Source organism: Agelaius phoeniceus, chromosome 1 (genome assembly GCF_051311805.1).
Source record: "Agelaius phoeniceus isolate bAgePho1 chromosome 1, bAgePho1.hap1, whole genome shotgun sequence".
Lineage (NCBI taxonomy): Eukaryota > Metazoa > Chordata > Aves > Passeriformes > Icteridae > Agelaius > Agelaius phoeniceus.
This window is the reverse complement of record NC_135265.1, coordinates 83,773,011-83,789,684: the sequence shown is the minus strand read 5'-3', so window position 1 is coordinate 83,789,684 and position 16,674 is coordinate 83,773,011. Positions and strand designations below refer to the sequence as shown.

Below are 16,674 nucleotides of genomic sequence, written 5' to 3'. Positions count from 1 at the left end.
TACCCACTTCATTTTGATTTTTCAGATATTCTGGATGTTTTGTATCATGACAATTATTAATAGAAGGACAAAATGTGCTAAGACTGAACTTCTTTATTTCTATTTCTAGCTTTTTCTCCCACACTATAGCATAATATATAACTACATTCTGAAAAAATATCTGCAGGGAAGAGCAAGAATATGAAGCTATTTATTTACAGAAAGAAATTGGGCTTCATCCTACATCTTTTACAACTCAGCCTGCATATTCAGCACAGATAATAGTATTTAAGAAATACATAAGCCTAAATCAAGGGAATTTTAGATGTTTCAGAAGCATCTAAAATGGGGCAATTGAATTTTTGTTTGTATTGCTACACAAAGAAAGTTAATGAATATGGACCCTTGATCTTTGGAGGCATGTTTATATTGTAGTCTAGTCCAAAAAGACAGAAGTGGTTAGAATTGTGTATTAGATATATATTAGACTTCACAACAGTGAAATGGCTGTATATAAAAGGAAAATTACTCTCCAGTCACTAAACTGACAAGTTATTGTTAAATCTTTATCTGGAATTCTCTTTTAGAAACATTCACATACTCAGTATCCTGGATGCAATTCATAAAAAGTAACTGCACTTTTGTTTTATCTTTGGGCTTGCAAAGCAATCAGTATTCAAAAAAAAAAGAAAAAATCTCACTACTTAAAGGCATTCAGTGCAGAAATAGAGCACAAGACAATGAAACAAATGTTTCAGCATTTAAAACAATAAGGCAAGATTTTGTAATAAATAGCCAGCTTTTGACTTTGGCAGTTCTCTGAAAACAGAAATGGAAAACCAGAAGCTTCCACCACTTTTACATGGAACTGCTGATGACTTTGAAAACTGCCAGCTGCATGACTGCATTGACTGAGAAGCAAATAGAACAACGAGATTACTGAGATAAGGTGAATTCAAGCAGCACACTTCCACCCTTGGGTTCAGCTGGAGCTTTTCGATTTGTTACACCGCTTTGACTTCATGTCCCTTGGAGAACAGGCAGGTTATGTGTCTGGAGCAGCTCTCTGTTATTCTGAATGCACAGATTCCAGAATCATCCTCCTGTTCTTGTGAAGAGAAATCTCAGGCTGTTAATACTCTACCTTGCAGTATTCAAACTGTGATCCATTCAGATTCAGTTGATCAACAGTGCATTTCAAACCTCTCCTTGGCTTGACTAAGGAAAGCTGAATACACATTAATGACCATCATTTAAATTGGAAAAGACCACCATGATCATCAAGTCCAACCTTCAGCTGAGCACCACCTAGCACTGTCATATATGGCTGCTTCTTGAACATTTCCAAGGATAGTGACTCCACCACTTCCCTGGACAGCCCATTCCAATGCTTAACACCCTCCTTTCAGTGAAGAAATTCTCCCTGGTGTCCAAGCTCAATCTCCCCCGGCTGTTTCCTCTCATTTTGTCAGCAGTTGACTGGGAGAAACCTACATCCACCTGGCTACAAACTCCTTTTAGGCACTTGGTGGTCAGGTTACCCCTGAGGCTCCTTTTCTGCAGCCTAAACAACCCCAGCTCCCTCAGCTGATCCTCACTGGACTTACTTTCTCAAACCTTCACCAGCTCTTTTGTTGCCCTTTACTGGAGTCACTCCTACGAGTTCTGTTCCACCTTATTTTCTCTCCCCTGTCAGGCTGGAAAGGGGAGTGATAGAGAGGCTTGGCAGGCACCTGGTGTCCAGCCAAGGTCAACACACCACAACTGGTCAGGTTTTAATGCTATGAGCTCCAACTCTGGCATCCCCTGATAAGGGTAGCCTAGAAAACTGGACTTCCTCAAAAGCTCTGCTTTCACTGCAAAATTAATGTATCTGGACATAATTCACAACACAAATTGTAAGTGAAAACAGATACAAGGTAAGTAATCTCACACACAACTAAAGTTACAGCTTGATGTAAGCTTTTTTTATATTTAGAAAAATTTGCTGAGCAGACAATAACTGTACATTTAAGAATTTGCATATGTCTTAGCCTTTTATTTTTTTAAATACAATTTAGTTGAATTGTTCAAAATAATGGATAGCAAAGATGGACTCAGGTGCTAGGTCTAACAACATCAACAGCAAAATTTCTACAGTTTGCTGAAAATTTTGAGGGTTCAGATTAGCAATGGTTTACCTATTTCAAATCAATTTTTGCATCAAGGTTCTAAAGGAGCAGTATTAAACCAAATACTCTAAACATTCTGTTCAAAGAAATCTATATTTATTAGTACATTTTAGAACCTTCAGGACTTGGATTGAAAGGTGTAAAATGTACTGAATGAAATCTGAAGAGGAAATTATAAAAATTGAGAGTTTGTTTTTCATGGTATTAGCAAAAAACATGGTAATGAAATTGCACCCACTTTCTAGTGGACTTTATAATCAATATTTAATTATTAATTAGATTTCAGGGATATATCCTAATCCAAGTAGATAAAATAGCAAGTGTTGGAATATCAGTGTATCTTAACTTTTTCAAAATATTAAAGTACAACATTTATACATTGCTATTTCAAAGTACAAACTTCTGCTGGTGCGAATAAACAGTGATCTAGCATATAATATTTTTGCTGCAGTCAAGACTTCAGGATAGATAATTTTTTTATCTAACAGCTGAAAGTGCTGACATCATAGATAGCTGAGTCCATAGAACTGTTAAGCAATGATTCAGCTTCTATACAATGAGACTATACCAGGAAATGCCACCAGATCTTTAATTATGTGGCTGAACACTATGACTGATCAACTAGTTCTTGTCTGTTCAAAGTAAATGAGCTTTTGGGATGAAGAAGCACTCTTTTCTGAAGGTTTGACTTTTTTACTGCAAGTATCCATACCAGTTCAGTTCTTTCTAGCTACATTTCATCCCATACCATACAGGTTCCCTTCACCTTTCTTTGTGGCATAATTCATGAGTACAGCTGTGCTTAACTAAAGAAACTTGTTGATTTGAGCACATCAATAGCATGCCTGTGTCTAGTCAAGTCAGCAGCAATATGGTAATCCTCTTTGAGAACAGCAAAGCAGCAGGAGTCTTGTGCAGGGGAAAACCTCAGCTCAGCTTTGTTAATTATATTAAGAAAAGGTCTACGAGTAAGCACTGACAGCTGTTGTCTGTTCTTCAAAATCTGCTGCAATCATGCCCAACGAAGTTCATCCATCTCGAAAACATCTCAATCAGGGATGCGTTAAGTTACAAAAATAATCTAGCCAACATGTAAATAGTGGGCTATATAAGCAATATAAAGCTTTAGTTTCCCCAAGAATCTTTCAAGTTACTTGTTATATCCCTGAAACGGTGGCTTTTAACTCATTGCTTGCAGGTGGTGATTCAGAGCCTTCTGAATCTGCGAAAGGAAAAAAATATTAAATTTCACAGAATAATTTCAACCACAATAATAAAAGGTCATCTAAAATTTTTGGTTTCTTCCTCATGTCAAAATACACATAAATTCCACTACTTTTAATTTTGAATTAACAAGATAAACAAGCTACCTAAGAAATTTGCAAATCTGTACCTACCCCAAAACAAAGAGATTATAGATTTACATATGGAATGGATTGTATCTCCTTCCTGATGTGTCTAGGGCTTATTCTGTGCAAGTAAGAACAGAGAAAGCTCCATCTCAAAAGGGAGCTGCAAGGTGCTCATGCTGCCAATTGCTTTGGATGAACAGAAAAAAGTACACAAGTGGGAAAAAAAGTAAAAGCACTTAATCAAAAGGACAAGGTCAAAACTGAAGGAAGACACACATCTGGATGAAACCATATTGTTAAGAGCATTAAAAGCAATCTCTTTTTACACTGCGATACAGAACCAATCTCAATTGGAGTAGCTATGATTGCAAACAAAGGCAATAGAATTAAAGCAGGTATCACACTATTGAAAAAAATGAAAAATAAAAGCAACTCAAAAATTAGATGTATCTATATGTCAACCTATGCAGCACACTGACTTTTCAGAAGCCTTTATAGTGTACCCATATTTTTCTTCCCTTTTGCCTAAGTGGTATAACCAAACCAATTTCATGCTTACTCCAAAAAATTTTCAAGTTTTCTTTGTATCTCAGATGTCTCGTTAGAGGCACACATATTAAAGAAATCAACTATTACCAAATTAAGGAAATTGAGATTTTGAAATCCCCTTTAATTTCACTCAGAGTAATGGGAAAGAAAAATGTCAGCAAACAAGACAGTTGAATAGAACCTGAAAACAAAGAAGAATATTCAAGGTTTTCTTTTATGATGAGGAAGAGCACTTTTAGGCTTCATGGTTGACATGTTGGGTCACTGAACCTCTCAAAGCAACGTCCTCTGCATGATCAGAGTTTGGATACTTAAGTTAACTTGAAAAGTGGCTTCTAACGTTAACCATTCTCCTTCAGATCCAGACCGAGATCTGGCTTCATCCCTCAGTTTTATGACATTTTTTCTTCTGAACAAAACCACACAACTTCTAGTTCTCTGTTTTCTCCTGATACTTACCTGGAGGAAGAGGTTTTGCACACACACAAAAAAAAATTTAAAAAAAATACACTGTAGATACATTAATGGAAGACAAAAAAATTAATTCAGACAGAGCTGAAGTGTCAGAAAAATTAAAATACCTGGCCTCTAAGACTTTCATACATTAACATATCAAGGCCAAGGGATACAAAAGGATTCCCTGACACAAATTTAAAAAAAAAAAATCCAGTGCAGGGAATGGGAGGTCCAATAGCATTTCCAAACATTGCTATAGAAAACTGATAGAGCCAGCATGGTTACCAAAGCAAAAGGTCTTTGACAGAAGAGAAATTTTCCCACCCTTTAACCTTTATATTTGTTTTCAAATGAAGTATTTCGTAGCTATTACTACTGTGAATGATAAAGTAAGGTTTGAAAGCATGACACTGGATAACTTTTTTCTCTTAAACTGCTGAAATTCCACTGCCTTCAACAATGGGCATATATTTATTTTGACAAATTTCTACAAGCAGTGCTCTACTTCTTAAACATGAGTATCAATGACACTTGTGACAGAAGTTTTCGGAAAAATATTAGGAGCAAAAGAATATTCATACCAACAAGGCAACAAATATTTTACAGTCTGCTTAAATTTAGGCAGGATAGCTGTGTCTCTGCAGCATTTTATGGAAACACACCACAGAGAAGCCCCTGGATCAGAACACAGAAGCCCCTGGATTGGAACAGAGCATACTGCAATTGTAGAGATGAAAAAAGTCCATGAAAGCGCCTGCCTTCACTAACTACAAACAGGAGCACTCCTTTCTTTAGCTGGTTATAGGGTATTGTAAACTAAGCACAACAATTCAGTGTGTCTCACCATATTCAGAGAGCCACACAAATACTGAGGCTGCCCTCTGCTGTTACCTTGAGAGCTCAGCTCATTTTAAAAGAAACAGCTTGCAATAACATTACCTTCAGAGTGCTCACTATTTTCTGATGTTTCTTCAATCTTTTTTGCCCATCCAGTAGACTGCTGCAACCAGTCAGTCCCATAACCACTGCTTATTAATTTGCTAAAATTTACTGCTTCACTTTTTCTCTGAGCAGGCCTGTAAATACAAATATAGTAAAGGAAAACAAAAGCAAAAGTAAACAGAAATGGGGGCTACATGGAAAAATCATATTTTGTACAGAAAAGGCCTTATATTAGAATTTATTTGTAATTATAATATCAATTTTAAAATATAACCATTTCTAGCCTTATAATTTATTTATAAATAACAAAACATATATTCTACATGTAATCATCTAAGAAGAAAAACTAAAAATGAACAAAAGCACAGAACTATGCCTGATTTAGTATTGTGCAAATTTACATGAGAAGAGACATCTGTTTCATTGGAATTTCACATTTATAATACTTACACAGTTCTGGTCTTAAAGACAAAAAGTGCAAAATAATATGTAAGTGAAAAAGACTGACAGTACTCATTCTGTGGTGCACAAAAGTGAAATTATGTTACAAATTTTTTCTTAAATTCATTTGACAGTTTAATTACTTATTTGGTAGCATTAAAATAGTTCTAAAACATACTAGAACTACTGATGACTGAGCAATAAATTTTTCAGACAAAATATGCTGAAACAATTCAGCTGTGCACACAGCTGATGATGTGATTACATCACATCACAAATAACATAAAAATTTGCTTACAATTCCTCTTTCAGGTGTGCATCAGAGTATTTTTGCTCTGTATAAAAGCTTATAAAGGCTTCTAAAGGCTACAGTTTATGTCTTTCCTTAAAGTGTCAGTCCTACTTGTTTCTCTGTAACCTGCACTAACAGAACAATGTAGATTATCATTTTCACCTGTTCACTGGTATTAAGAAAAAACCCAGTCTAGAATAACAAAAAATTCTGCTACATGAAGATATGCCACTCTGTTTAGTTTTCTTAACACAAAGTTATATTGAATAATTTTCTAATATGAGTTAAAGTACTGTTATTTTAGTTGCTTTAGACATTTTTAAAATTATTTTAGCATCACATATGATAACAAATTTAACAGCAATAAAGATCCACAAGGACCATACACATATCTGCTAATTCCTGCATTTTCACAAGAAACAATTTTACTTGTACACATGAATAGTTGCAGGCTTAGGTGTTCAATGATTTTCATAAATGCACTACTTACATGGGTGGGAAGGAAAGCTTATTTTCTCCACTAAATTCCTGGTTTGTAGAAACAGTTGGCATTCTGCTTGGATATTTAGGGCTTATAGGTGGAAGCTTTACCTGTGTTAGAGAAATCTTGGCTCAACAAAAAAGGAGTTATGAAAAAAATTAGAAGATAACACAATAGCATAGCCTTCAAAAGTGAGGGTGATATTAAAGGCCTAATTGTGTTCAAATTTCCATGTCTTATCTACATTATTTCCATAAGTACTAGTAATGGATTATTTAGAAATAACAAACGATAAAGCAGCCTCTTATTTAGTTATTCTACATGAGATTCGCTGTTTCTCTCTCCACAGTGTCCTCTACACAAGCCTTTCCCTCACGGCACACTTTAAATTAAGGCTTCAAATTCAAACTTATCCATAGCAACTTCTCATCTTGGACCATTTCTCTGTTTGCAGAATACGAAAACAGGCCAGTCTTACTAAAGTCAGGAAAACTAGAAATTAACTCACGGTTTAATTGCTACTTCTTTTTTAGTTTGTTCGGTTTTTGTTTCTAATAAAAAGCATAAAGCATCCGATATAATGAGAAAACTGTTGTGGTATATTAATAAGAGGTTTGATATTCAAACAAATACATATATATTGGGGGAAGCCTACAACAGAAAAATGTATTTTACTTTTATCATCTTTCCAATGACAGGTAAAGAAACTCAGTGTTGACTAGAAGACTGAAACATGACACCTAGAAAGCCAGAGAAAGACAACACACACTCCAGAACTGAAAGTGGGAAAACCAATAAATAGTGGAGAAACATGAGCAACACATACCAAAGCTCTTTATTTTAACTTTGATCAAAATCAACAGCTACTAAAGGGTCACCTTACCTCCCTCTCAAATAAAAGCATGAAATTAAATATCCTTAACAACTCCCAGATATTTTTCACTAATAGTTGCTAAGAAATTCTGAGTTAAAAAAAACCAAAACATCTTGAAAAACTACTTACAGCTTCCATCATTGCACAAAGAAAAGTGGACAAGGGGGAAGTCCTGAAGATAGCACAGAATTTTCAAAGCTTATTAACAAAGTTTTTGTGTTACACTAAAATATCCTTTGAGTTAGAACCTACATATTATTTTACTATTTTCTTTTTTAAACATGCAACACAGGAGAGTGCCCCATGGAATAAGAGATGTTATTTGCAGGTTATTTACAAAAAAATCAGGACAGAGTAACTAAAAGTGAAATATATTGTTCTGTAAATTTACAAGTACATTAAGGCTGACAATACTTTCCAAGTATGTGAACATAGATACTGCAATACAGTTAACAGAGCAAAAAATTATGAAGTGCAAAAATTAGATGCATGAACAGCAGTCACACTAGGATTGCAGATGCTACAAAACACCCATGAAAACCTCTGTAAGAAGATTCCAAAATGTCAACACACCAAGGACTTCTCAAGGAGCTTGTGCACAGTGAGTATGGAAAGAGCAAACAAAAGTATAATGGCCTTTGAATACATCTAATCAATGAACTAATTAGGAAGCCTCAAAGAAAAAGCAGATCTGAATTTTCAGAGAATGTAAGTTTTCTTATTATCTCAAAGAAAGTGAAACCTGGGACAGACAGTTGTACTGATTCTGAGCCAGGATGTCAATGCAAACACGTGTAAAGTCAGTGCTGAAATCCCTTCAGACTTCAGTGGAGTCAGACTGTGTCGGGTCCGGCTGTCTGTCTCTGCCCCGACACGGGTAGGGTGGTTCTTGGGCGGCCCGCGATTCAAAGGACGAGTCTGGACTCTTCAGTTTTTCGATCTTCAGGTTGTTTATTATTTCTTATCTACAAAATTTTCTGTCTGCCCAACAGAGGTCTGACCTGCAAGGCAGCCAAAGGCACTCTGACCACCCACAGGGCGGTCGTGTCTTTTTATACTAAAATCTACCTACATGATATTTACCTTTATTTCCCAATACCTTTCACCCATTTTAGCAAGCGCACCTTCACCATGAACCAATCCCCAAGTGCCAACATCACCACAGAAAATGGATGACAAGAAAAAGAAAGAAGAAGGATGAGACACGCCCTGATCCCTCCATCTTGTCTCCATAACCCCCCTGTACCAAAAACCCTAAAATCTATATTTCACCCTGTAAATGTGTCTTTTTTGCACCCTTCACTCCCAAGTGATTCTCACATCCTCAAACTGCTGTCACTTCCGTAGATGGATCAAAATCAAGCCACCAAACACTCCTGGCAACATTCCAGGATTTCTGAGACCCCCAAGGGTTCTCTCGGTAACTCTGGATATCCGGAGTGATGTGCTGAGTTCCCACAAGACTGGGCCATTTGTCAAAGAGGAGAGATGAGATCAGCAAGAGCATGCAGTGATATCAGAGACAGCTATGTGAGATGAAAGGGAGGGTCTTTGTCCAGCCTGGAGGTTAAAAACCACATTAGCTGCTTAGAACTGCATTCTCAAGTTTGTTCACACTGCTTGTTGAAGCAGTCTACTTGTGCTTTACATTTCAGAAATGCCATCCCATTGTGCAGAAATGCTAGCACTGCCTTCCCTCTATCACTGGACCACTTCAGATTTGACCTGCAAGTTTCAGATCCAGGACACAATTACCTACAGTTTCAACTGACAAAAACAACCTCAGGTGACATTTGTCACATGCTGAAGGCAGGATGGCACGCAGGGCAACACAGAAACACAACTCAATTCGATAGTCAGGATAAACAAATAGCAGATGGAGAGAGAGATTTCCCTCTTGGCATCAAACAGAAGCACAAGGAAAGGAGGTCTAGTAATTAAAGGGTTAATTAAAGGGCAAAGGGAGAGTAGAAGTAGAGAGACTTCGACTAGAGACAGAAAAAGGTTCAAACTGTCCAAAATAAAGTCAAGAAAAAGGGGACAGGAAAGACAAAGAGAAAAGTCTTGAAGGCTGTGAGCAAGAGCATTGTTTTAAATGTTGCCTTTCTCGGCATTAAATGAGAGGCCAGCTTATACTGCAGGGATCAAAACCCTCCTCGCTGTTCAAGTAAACTAATTAATGACAAAAGTAGCAATGGAACAGATCAGAATTTGGCTTTGGGGGGCACCTACAATTCATTCAGGTGCTATTTGTTACTTTGCTGGACAAATTCAGCATTAAAAGCAGACTCTTGTGCCACTACACTTCAGTGATTATAGCTGAGGGGGCTTTTTCCCTTTGACAAGTCTCTATTTAGTAACAGCCACCAATTTTCCCACATAAAACAAACTGCAAAGGGCATTTTTTTTTTTTTTTACAAACAAACTACACAGGACATGTTCTTGGTTTAAAGTGTTTTCTCCCTCTGTGAAGAGATGGTAACAATATACTCTAAAAATTACTATGTTTATTATAAATACATATTTATTAATCTTGGATTCAAGAAACATGACCTAGAATACGTACTGCATCTGGCTAGTATATGAAGAACAATGGATACCTGCAGCCAGATAAAAGAGATAAAAGCCTTTAGATTAAATCCTGGCTCCTGTGTGATCAAGGACAAAATTTCAAATCTCTCTCTGAGGTAAAATCCTGGCCTCAGATGAGCAACCATTTTGCAACAGCACATACATACCTAAGTACATATGCATCTATACACAGACATTTCAGACAAGTGCCTGAAAGAGAGGACTTCAGAGATGAAAGAATAATCTTACCAGTGCCACAGGGATATTGCCAAATACTGATGCAAACTCTGATGACACCTCCAACTGACCTCTCACCCCTACAGGCCTCCCTCCTTCTTAAAGCCACAGCTTTTTCAACCCAACCCAGCTGGGCCATAAGATGCACAGGCAAAAGGATCATTGAATCACAGAATGGTTTGGCTTAAAGGGTCCTTAAAGATCATCAAGTTCCACCTCCCCTGCCACAGGGACATCTTTCACTAGACCAGGTAGCTCAGAGCTCCATCCAGCCTGACTTTCAAGACTTCCAGAGATGGGGCATCCACAATTTCACTGGGCAAGTTGTGCCAGTGCCTCATCACTCTCACAGTAAAGAATTTTTTCCTAACATCTAGTCTAACCCAACTCTCTTTGAGTTCGAATCCATTCTCCTTTGTCCTGTCACTACATGCCCTTGTGAAAGGTCCCACTTTATCTTTCTCACAGGGTCCCTTCAGGTACTAGAAAGTCATAACTAGGTCACCCCAAAGCCTTCTCTTCTCTTGGATGAACAATCCCAATTCTCTCAGCCTTTCTTCGTAGGAGAGCTGCTCTATTCCTCTGATCATCTTTGTGCCTTCCTCTGGACTCGCTCCCACATTTCCCTGTTCTCCCTTTGCTGGGATGCCCAGAGCTGATGCAGCACTGCAGTGGGGTCTCACCAGAGCAGAGCAGAGGGGCAGAATCCCCTCCCTGTCCCTGCTGCCCACACTGCTTTGGATGCAGCCCAGGACACGTTTGGCTCTCTGGGCTGGGAGTGCCCATGGCTGGGTCCTGTCCAGCCTCTCACCCACAGCACCCCCAAGTCCTTCTGGGCAGGGCTGCTCTGATCTGTTCATCCTCCAGCCTGTGCTGATAACAGGGGTTGTCCTAGCAGAGGTGCAGGACCCTGGACTTGGTCTTATTAAGCCTTGTGAGATTTCCATGGGCTGCTTCTCCCTGGGCCACAAGTCCATTACTATGCCATGAGCACAAAGGCTAAATCCTTCATGCACTCTTTGCTGATTTGCAAAATTCTCATGTAATGGTCCCCCGGATCTCCAGTCCTCCTCTACACAGCAAAAACCACAAGGACCAGCAGAGATTGTAATACTTAGAACAAAGCAGCATAAAGGCTTTAAACCTTCAGAGCAAAGGCCCACTTGGGAGCAATGTTTTCCAAACCAAGTAGAAGAGGTACCCTTAGGGGTTAAATGGTTTTGCACTTGATCCTAAGTGCGCCCTTTGGGATTTAACTCCACAGTTGCATCATGCATGTCTCTTCTGAATAACTGCTTAGTCATACTGGACTGAAAAGTATTTTCAATACATTCAGTTTTTGTATGTATTGAATACTACCAGAAATACTTGAGGTAGTTTGCTGCTGCAGTGTGATCATGAAGTCAAATAAATAAGAAATTTAGAAATTTGCCTGTGGTGTTTTGGAATACATTATTCTTACCTTTCAACATACAAGTTGTATGGTAAAAAACTAAAATTGAGACTCTTTGGTAGGGTTAGTTCCATTGTCTCACTTGGAAGACTCTTTGGGACGGTACTCTAAGAGCATGGGATAGAAACTTCTCAAAAGAGGATATTCAAGAAGTAGCTGTGAAAGAAGCACCATGTGACATTTCAAGATACATGATACACTTTTCAGTGTACTGTGAGGCACAGCCAAATTAGAGTTGGTGGTGTGGAGGTAGAGCTAAACGTACCAACACAAAATCTGTCTTCCCAGGCACCTAATCTTACAGAAAAATACTTGGTAGATTTAGAACCTTAGGCAAAACTTAACTTCAGCTTCCAGGAGAATAGTGTAAATTATATATGAGGGCCTCAGCATATTTGCAATCTGAGCTGAATATATAACATTTATTAATTTTGTATTTAGTCCTAAATAAAGCACATGACTGAATGAAACTGGGTCTCAACCAAACTCCACCAAAACTGAAATGAATCTCAGTTTCACTTTACAAGTCACCACATGGGTTTGAATTACTAATATCAAAGTTAAGTTTGACTCTTAGGGCACTGAACATAATTGGTTCTTAAGTAAGGCAGTGAGGAACAGCACTTCCTTTCAGTCCTAGTTGAATTCCTTTAAGAGGCACAGCAGCAAGTCAAGTTTTTATTTTCAGTGCCTTAAATCTATGATAGAAAAAAAAAAGAAGCTTTGCCTACAAGCATCAGGCAAATTACAGTTTAAACATATGTTGCTTGTTTGCCTGTTGCCACAGACCCAGTAAACATTCCCAAGCCTATTCAGTAATGAGGTGTTCCCATTTACAGAAGACATCATTCTGAATTTGCACTAGTTACTCATCTCAGCAAAGGCTGAGGACTTTTTTTCCTAAAATGCCCAACATCTACCCTTCTGTTGAAGAAGGGAGGTACTAATGTTCAAGTACATCAAATGCCTTTCCAGGTATACCCCAAAGGCCTATGGGAGATGCAGCAACTGAGTTTACAAAGGATATTTAAAAAACATAAGGCTTCAGCATCTAAATTGGGCAGGGGCAGGGAGGATGAAAGAGGGAGGATAGCAGAAGGGTCTCCAAGACAAAACACCAGTGTCAATACAGAAAGGTTTGTCTGGGGCATAGCTTGTTCTATACTTACTTTGTCTTGGATACATCTTTCATTCAAAGACAGCTAACACAGTATCTCTGGGAACTCTCTTGCATTTCAAACTAAATTAAACTCTTTTGTCAGAATAGTCTTCTGTTCTCAAATTCTTTCTTCCTCACCCAAGATTACTAAACAAGATGTCTCTTCACCAAGAATGAATTGCAGGGGAAATAAAGCATAAGATAGAAACTAACTACTGCTTTTTATTTATACTGATGTATATATACCATATAATGGGAAACTGCATTTCTGGTTCTCACACTACATCTGCAGCACTTAAGAAAACATGGCTTTCTTTTTGTTCTCTAACTGCAATATAAAATTGATTCTGGAATATAGAAACATGGATTGCAGCTTCCCTCCTGTAAGAAGCAACAGAGATGTTTTCACAAACTCTACAAACAAAGCATCGTCACAGCATACCTCTCCATCCTACCTTCTTTTTATCTGCATTTTCTTTGTCCTCAGCTTCCCGCTGCCAAACACTTTTCATATCAAACTCAAAAGGCCCTCTTCTTCTCTCATAACTCTTACCATGATGGTCATCAGCCATAAACTCTCTGTGAACCATAAAATCTGGTAGAGAGGAAACACAGCTCCTGCAGGCAAAGATTTAATGCTTCTTTGTACAAGGTATACAAATCCTGCACTTCAGTGCAGAAGCAATCAGAAATCAGTTAATAGGTGAAGAGGGAGGCCAAGATGTGTTGGGCCTCAGCAATCTTACCGTGGTTTCTCAATCCCTGCAGGATTGGCACAGTGTGTGAACCAGTCAGGTGCAGCATATGCTGCTGGAGGGGACTTCATTACCACAGGAGTGTAGTGCTTCAGTAAGTCTGGAGAGAAAAAGACAAAAGCCAGTACTTTTCTGACTTCTTATCTAGTTGCAAAAGCACTACCATTGTTCTCAGATTGCTGTTTTGTCAGGTGTAAATTAATTTCCTCATTTTTTCCACAAGCTTATTTCAAAAGTCCAGAGGATCCTTCTGTAGCATCTACAAGCACTTTACACTGCACTCAAGCAAAACCAAAGAAAACAAAGGAAAACCAAAGAAGCAGATATAAACAGATGCTCACCAGGTCGGCCTCCTTGCTTTGCCAGCCTCACATAGGCTGAATCAGTCTCTTTGATCCTCTTCCCGTGGCACCCAGGCAGTGGCACTTCATGGGGAGCTCTCGAAAGATCACTGAGACCCAGAATCTGGGAGGGAAGTGGGCTCTTCTCTGGTTGTTTCAGTGGCATGGAGTATTGCTGTCCTGCAATAATGGAAAAGAAAATATTTATGGTAAAAGTTAACTGATATCATCCCTTTTTCAGGCAACTTAACAAATTGAGCCCACCCGGAACATGAACGAGATGCTACATTTCATAGTGAAGACAAAAGACCAGGCTTGCTCATTCTGGGGGATATAGCACAAGCAATTTCTAGAGAATCAGATGCAAAACACTTTTGTTTCAGTTCTAAGACAACATTCAAGTTTTCCTGTAAAGTACTCTTTACGGGATCCTTTAAAGAGGATCATGCCTCTTCATTCAGAAAACTATTTCCAAGGACACATCAAAAGCAGTGAAAAATACATGAGACAGCAGAAAACACTTCAGCCTTTGGTTTCCTTTCCTTCACATACACTAACTAAAAGCAAAGTCAGTAGCTGTCCATTAGCAGGTCTTTATTTGTAAAACCAAACCCGATCCCCAAATAAAAAAAAAAAAAAAAAATCCAACACCAAACGCCCTACTTCTCCATACATTACTTTCTCAACTTCTAGTGAGCAAAAGAAAATATAAACAAATCCTTCTAAATGGGAAAATGAACGGCAGATAAGTAAGAAAAGGCCAGTACTAGGTACTGTGCCACAACAGATGCACAGGCACTTACCGGCGCGACTCCAGCCGCAGCTGATGCCGTTCGTCGCTGTAAGGACCCCGCTTCCAGGAGCAGCTCGCTGAGGAGCTCTGGCACACACACACACGCTCTGGCTGTGCCCAAACTCAACCCCAAGAACAAGGCAAAGCGCTGCCGCTCCCCGGGGTCAGGACGCAGAGGCACCAGCCCGCTCCCGCTGCCGCCTCAGGGCGGGTCCGTCCCCGGGCGCTGTCCCGCTGCCGCTGCCCGGGGTCCCCGCTGCCGCCGTGCCTGCAGCTCGGAGAGCCGAGGGCGATTCCCCGAGGGGCGACCCGCACCCCTGGGAAACGGGCGCGGCGGAGCCCGAAGGGGAGAGGCGGGCGGAGCCGGAGCCGGAGCCGGAGCCGCCGGGGGCGGAGCGGGACAGCCTGCGGTGCCTCCCTCCCTCTTCCCTTTCTTCTGCCGGGCTGAAGCTGGGCGCCTTGCCCGCCGCCGCCAGCAGCAGCAGGGGCGCAGAGCAGAGTGGGGGCCGCTCCCGGCTCGGGAAGCGGCGGGAGCTGTGCCAAGAGGCCTTCTCCCAAAGAGGGAAAGACGCTCTCCCACTGTGACGCCCCCCCGGACCTTGCCCCTACTGAGAAATTCCATCCCAGCTGAAACGAAGAGAAAATCTATCCTATATTCCATGGCATTTACCATTCTGTACTATTTCATTTTTGCCTTCTGGCCGGTCCATATACTGAAAGCCTGCTGGTACCCTTTTGGGTCCTCGAAATACCCTGCTTTGAGATTTTCTTTGTGTTCCTGGAGCTGGCAAGCCACTTTATCCACCAATGCTGCTTCTTCATCTTTCCATGTCTGGGACCTGAAGAACATGGAAGGATGATGGGACATAGTGGGATGGTGGGATGATGGGATATTGTAGGAGAATGCGGAGGGATGGAGGGACATAAGAAAATAGCGGGGTGATGGAACATGAAGAATATAGTGAGAAATAGAGGAGATGGAGGGCCAGAGAGGTGGTGGAATGGGGGGATGATGAGTCATGAAGATGTTGGGATGTGGAAAGAATGGACAGATAGTGGGACATGGAGATTATGGGATGTGTAGGGACATAGAGGAAATGGAGTGGTAGAGAACATATAGGGATGGTGGGATACGATGAGACAATGGCCCATGGAGGAGATGGAGGGCCAGTGAGAAATGGAAGGTAACAAGTTGGAGGAGACAGGGCTGTTGGGCCAAGGGGTGGTGGAACGATTGATGGAAAGGCCAGACATCTGAAAGCATTTGGGACAGAAGGACAGAGGAACACAGTGGAAATGGAACATGGTGGGCAGTGGGACAGAGCAGTTGGTGGCTAGGGGAACACTGAGGCCAGAAGCAGCACAAGCTGCAAGCTCAGGAACCAGGAGATCCCTGAAGGGCTCACCCAGGCTCTGTGCTACATGTGGAGGTGCCAGATGCTGCCTGCCACCTCCTGAGGACCATCCCTCCTCAGTCCCATATGTGCCCCCCGGCACATCTCTTCCCACACACAGACATGGATTGGTGTGATACCCCGTGAGGCAGTCTGAGGTCAAGGTATACCCCATGGGTGAAATCATATTGCATTGTGGGGTGGGCTGCAACATCCTGTGGGATGCACCAGGTCCACACGGGTTGGCAGTCCACAAAATTTTTAGGGTTGGAAGGAACCTCAGAAGATCATCCAGTCCAACACCCCTGCCAAGTCAGGGTGACCTAGAGAATTTACACAGGAACATGTCCAGTTGAGTTTTGAATGTCTGCAGACAGGGAGACTCCACAGTCTCCCTGGGCAGCCTGTTCCTGTGCTCTGCCACCCTCAATGTA

At 40.4% G+C, this 16,674-nt stretch overlaps 1 protein-coding gene across 1 annotated transcript; it reads right to left on the bottom strand.

Annotated features, from left to right (window-relative positions):
• Positions 1-2,002: 2,002 nt before the first annotated feature.
• Positions 2,003-15,213, bottom strand: C1H7orf57 (chromosome 1 C7orf57 homolog). Its single transcript, XM_077182556.1, has 7 exons — positions 14,857-15,213; positions 14,054-14,233; positions 13,704-13,812; positions 13,413-13,575; positions 6,673-6,773; positions 5,447-5,583; positions 2,003-3,372 (listed from the first exon to the last, which is right to left on the bottom strand). The coding sequence occupies exons 2-7, from the start codon at positions 14,217-14,219 to the stop codon at positions 3,308-3,310; spliced, it is 741 nt and encodes a 246-aa protein (XP_077038671.1). The 5' UTR covers positions 14,220-14,233; positions 14,857-15,213; the 3' UTR covers positions 2,003-3,307.
• Positions 15,214-16,674: the final 1,461 nt, after the last annotated feature.